This window comes from Sorghum bicolor, chromosome 2 (assembly GCF_000003195.3).
Source record: "Sorghum bicolor cultivar BTx623 chromosome 2, Sorghum_bicolor_NCBIv3, whole genome shotgun sequence".
In the NCBI taxonomy this organism is placed as follows: domain Eukaryota; kingdom Viridiplantae; phylum Streptophyta; class Magnoliopsida; order Poales; family Poaceae; genus Sorghum; species Sorghum bicolor.
Genome location: NC_012871.2, coordinates 77,609,557 through 77,614,458, shown reverse-complemented (window position 1 = coordinate 77,614,458; position 4,902 = coordinate 77,609,557). Strand labels below are relative to the sequence as shown.

Here is a 4,902-nt window from a genome sequence, read left to right as displayed (position 1 = left end):
TTTGCAAAATTTTTTAATCTCTTATCACATCAAACACATGTATAAAACATTAAATATAGATAAAAAATAATTAATTATATAATTTAACTGTAATTTATAAAAGAAATCTTTTAAATTTAATTAATTTATAATTAAATAATATTTATCAAATACAAGAAAAATGATAAAGTATCTATTTTTTTTTAACAAGTCGGGTCGATAGATTACAAGAGACAGTTAAGCAACCTCCTAGTACATCCCTTGGCAGCCCCGCTCTGACGTGGTCCTGTATCTAGCAGTCTCTCTCTCTCTCTCCTTCCTCGGGTCGGGTCGGGTGTCGGTCGGCCGGCCGGCCGGCTCCCCCAATTCTCTCTATTCCTCTTCCTCAGAGTTCCTCTAGTCTAGCTTCCTATTGAGAGGCCCCGCCCCGCCCCGCCTCGCCTAGGGACGTTGGTTCCTCTCCGTCCGCAGCACTCCCACCACCATGGGCACCACGTACAAGTGCTGCCTCATCTTCAAGCGCCGGTTCCACGCCCGCGACGCGCCGCCGCCCGAGGACGTCCGCGCCCTCTTCTCCCTCCACACCGGCGGGGGTACCCACATGGGCGCCGACGGCCTGCGACGCTACCTGGACGCCACACAGGAGGAGGCGTCGCGGCTGGACGACGCCGAGGTGGAGCGGCTGCTGGAGCAGATCCGCCTGCAGCAGCACCAGGGCGGCCACCGCGCCCGCCTCCCGCGCCTGGCCCGCCCGCTCCTCGCCCTCGACGACTTCCACCGCTACCTCTTCTCGCACGACCTCAACCCGCCCCTCCGACACCACCAGGTGCACCACGACATGACGCGCCCGCTCTCCCACTACTTCATCTACACCGGACACAACTCCTACCTCACCGGCAACCAGCTCAGCAGCGACTGCAGCGACGTCCCCATCATCAAGGCGCTGCAGAGAGGGGTCAGGGTCATCGAGCTCGACATGTGGCCAAATTCAACAAAGGACGACATCAACATCCTGCACGGAAGGTACTAGCTAGCTAGTAATGTCGTCTATCCGTTTCTTCTTTCTTCTTTCTTCGTTTTATATATGATGATGATGTTGTTGTTGTTGTATAACTACTACTACTACCATTATATTATATTATATTATATTATATTATATTATATTATATTATATTATATTATATTATATTATATTATATTATATTATATTATATTATATTATATTATATTATATTATATTATATTATATTATATTATATTATATTATATTATATTATATTATATTATATTATATTATATTATATTATATTATATTATATTATATTATATTATATTATATTATATTATATTATATTATATTATATTATATTATATTATATTATATTATATTATATTATATTATATTATATTATATTATATTATATTATATTATATTATATTATATTATATTATATTATATTATATTATATTATATTATATTATATTATATTATATTATATTATATTATATTATATTATATTATATTATATTATATTATATTATATTATATTATATTATATTATATTATATTATATTATATTATATTATATTATATTATATTATATTATATTATATTATATTATATTATATTATATTATATTATATTATATTATATTATATTATATTATATTATATTATATTATATTATATTATATTATATTATATTATATTATATTATATTATATTATATTATATTATATTATATTATATTATATTATATTATATTATATTATATTATATTATATTATATTATATTATATTATATTATATTATATTATATTATATTATATTATATTATATTATATTATATTATATTATATTATATTATAACGCGACTCTTACAATAATAACCTGCAATATAATGCATGCCTTCTTCAAAATGCTAGCAACATAATACTACAATTTATCAGTCAACTATATTGTTCCTAAATAAATAAAATAAATAAAATCCATGGTCGTCCTCCAGCCTCCCCTTACAATAGCAGAGGACCACCTGGTGTTAGTGTGGTGGCCGGCCACCTCATCCACCAGTCCATACTATACTAGTGTCTCATTCTCGTCTCGTCTCGTCTCAACAATCAAACAACGATTGTCATGTATATATTGCGTCTTTACCTTTCTGTTCTATGCTACCTACTGTGCTGTTTTGCTCTTCAAGTGTAAAACTCGACAAATACTTACTTTATTTCCTCCAATTAATCAATTAATCCTTGGAGCATCGCCATGCCAGCCAATATGAGTTCACTTTCTAATAAACAGGACACTGACCACCCCAGTTTCGCTCATCAAATGCTTGATATCCATCAAAGAATATGCCTTTGTTGCATCTCCCTATCCTGTCATCATAACGCTTGAAGACCACCTTCCCTCTGAACTCCAGGAAAAAGTTGCCAAGGTATTTATATATTTAGCCCTATTTTATTCTCTTCCTCAAATCAATAAATGCATAGCCAATTGTTGCCTCTTCCTCGACCTTTGCACTTCTCTTCTGACATAATAACATGTGCATTCCGCCTCGTGCTTCCTGAAATCGGTCAATCCGTCAGATGGTTCTTGATGTATTTGGTGACATACTGTACTACCCGCCTGACTCCGATCACCTCAAAGAATTCCCATCACCTGAACAACTCAAGGGCCGTGTCCTCCTCTCAACAAAGCCCCCCAAGGAGTACCTTGAAGCCAAGGCTGATGACACCATGAAAGAGGGTGATGCTGACCTCCATCTTGCCAAAGGGGCTAATGATGATGCCGCGTGGGGAAAAGAAGTACCGGATTTTCAGACTGAGATCCAGTCCGCAAAAAAGGTATAGACCTGCTACATCTCTACTAATCCTTTCCTTCAACCTTTGCAATCAACAATCAATTGCTGTTCCCTCTGGCAGCACGACGATGATGCCCCAGGACACCAAAGAGAAGATGATGACGACGACGATGATGAGGAGGAAGAACAGAAAATGCAACCACATTTAGCTCCACAGTATAAACACCTTATCACAATCAGAGCAGGGAAGCCAAAAGGCTCTCTAGCTGATGCCTTGAAGAGTGATCCAGAAAAAGTTAGGCGTCTCAGTTTGAGCGAGCAACAACTTGCCAAAGTGGCAGAGGATCACGCCACAGAAATTGTGAGGTACACATATACTTATGGATACTCTTATCAGCACATTCCTCCCTTTATATTTTGACAGCGGTAGTAGATTAAGATATCATCTTCCTGCATGCACCGAACTGAACCCTGAAAAGAAAATACCGGCCCACTGTATCCTATCTAGTTTGTTTCCCTTGCTGAAGAGCTCAGCTTCTTCTGTTCCAAATAAAATAGGTTCACGCAGAGGAACATATTGAGGATATACCCGAAGGGCACTCGAGTCACTTCATCTAACTACAACCCGTTTATTGGTTGGGTGCATGGTGCTCAAATGGTGGCATTCAATATGCAGGTATGTTTCTGAGCTGTTGATCCAAGTACGACAGGGCTAGCTCTTCATGCTAATTCGGCTCACTGACCTGACTGTTTTGAATCTCATGTGCTTACACTTTTATCATAATGACAATCCTATATTTTCTTTTTCAGGGATATGGAAGAGCGCTTTGGCTAATGCACGGATTTTATAAAGCGAACGGTGGGTGCGGTTATGTGAAGAAGCCAGATTTCTTGATGCAGACAGAACCACAAGTCTTTGACCCAAGAGAACCCCAACCTGTGAAGAAAACCTTGAAGGTGAAGGTGTACATGGGCGATGGGTGGCGAATGGACTTCAAGCAGACACACTTCGATCAATATTCTCCTCCAGATTTCTACACACGGGTATGGTAAAATTAATGAATTAATCCAAACAGCATATCGTAGTGGAGTGGAGCACGCATTCCAGCATGCATGAGCTGAGTAAGAAATGCTGATGTGGTGGTAGGTTGGGATCGCTGGGGTCCCAGCAGACTCGGTGATGAAGAAGACCAAGGCTATCGAGGACAACTGGATGCCGGTGTGGGAGGAGGAGTTCAGCTTCCCGCTGACGGTCCCGGAGATCGCTCTGCTGCGGGTGGAAGTGCACGAGTACGACATGTCGGAGAAGGACGACTTCGGTGGACAGACGGTGCTGCCGGTGTCGGAGCTGCGGCCGGGGATCCGGGCGGTGGCGCTCTTCGACCGCAAAGGGAACAAGTACAACAACGTGAAGCTTCTCATGCGTTTCGAGTTTGCCTAGCCTGATGTCTTACCGTGAGTGAGACGACGATTGCATTGATTGATATATACATTCCATATTATTATGTATCTTGTGTGAACATTGCAACCTGAGCGTGCTTTGTACATAGATAGATTGCTTGGATTGGATGATATGTGCAACACTTGATCAGCAAACAATTCCTTCCGTTCCGTTGTTATGATCAAATAATAATAAGGCAGCGTCCTTATGAATAAATTAAATTAAACCCAGCTGTGTCATTGCCACAAGCGCAAAGATGAATTCTCAATGCAAATCTTCTTTTAAACATTCACGTTTAAGCATATCGCAATGTATTCTTAATTCTTACTAGCAAAATATGCCCGTACTTCGGGATATATATACCTCATGATTAGGGATGAAAATGGTACTCGAGACCGAATTCGTTTAGAGGGGTTGAGATCTGTCCGTATCCGAGTCCGAATGTTTAATATCCGATACCGTATCCGTATCCGAATATTTAAATCGTATATTTATGATGTCGACATCCAATCGTATCTTATCCGGTATTGTTGACATTATCCGTATTCGAATCCGAATCCGACCAAAAATATGATACTACATAACAATAAAAATAATAAGTAAAGAAAAATATTAAGAAATAAGTTATAATAAGGTACAAATACTTTTTCCAAATAGCTACATTCGAAAATGAGTTCTAATA

General features: G+C 38.9%; 1 protein-coding gene across 1 annotated transcript; it reads left to right on the top strand.

Annotated features, from left to right (window-relative positions):
- On the top strand, positions 227-4,398 carry LOC8084994 (phosphoinositide phospholipase C 2). The gene is made up of 7 exons (XM_002463401.2): positions 227-1,002; positions 2,278-2,413; positions 2,565-2,822; positions 2,901-3,145; positions 3,338-3,455; positions 3,590-3,823; positions 3,927-4,398. Exons 1-7 carry the CDS (start codon positions 464-466, stop codon positions 4,218-4,220), a joined length of 1,824 nt encoding a protein of 607 aa, XP_002463446.1. The 5' UTR covers positions 227-463; the 3' UTR covers positions 4,221-4,398.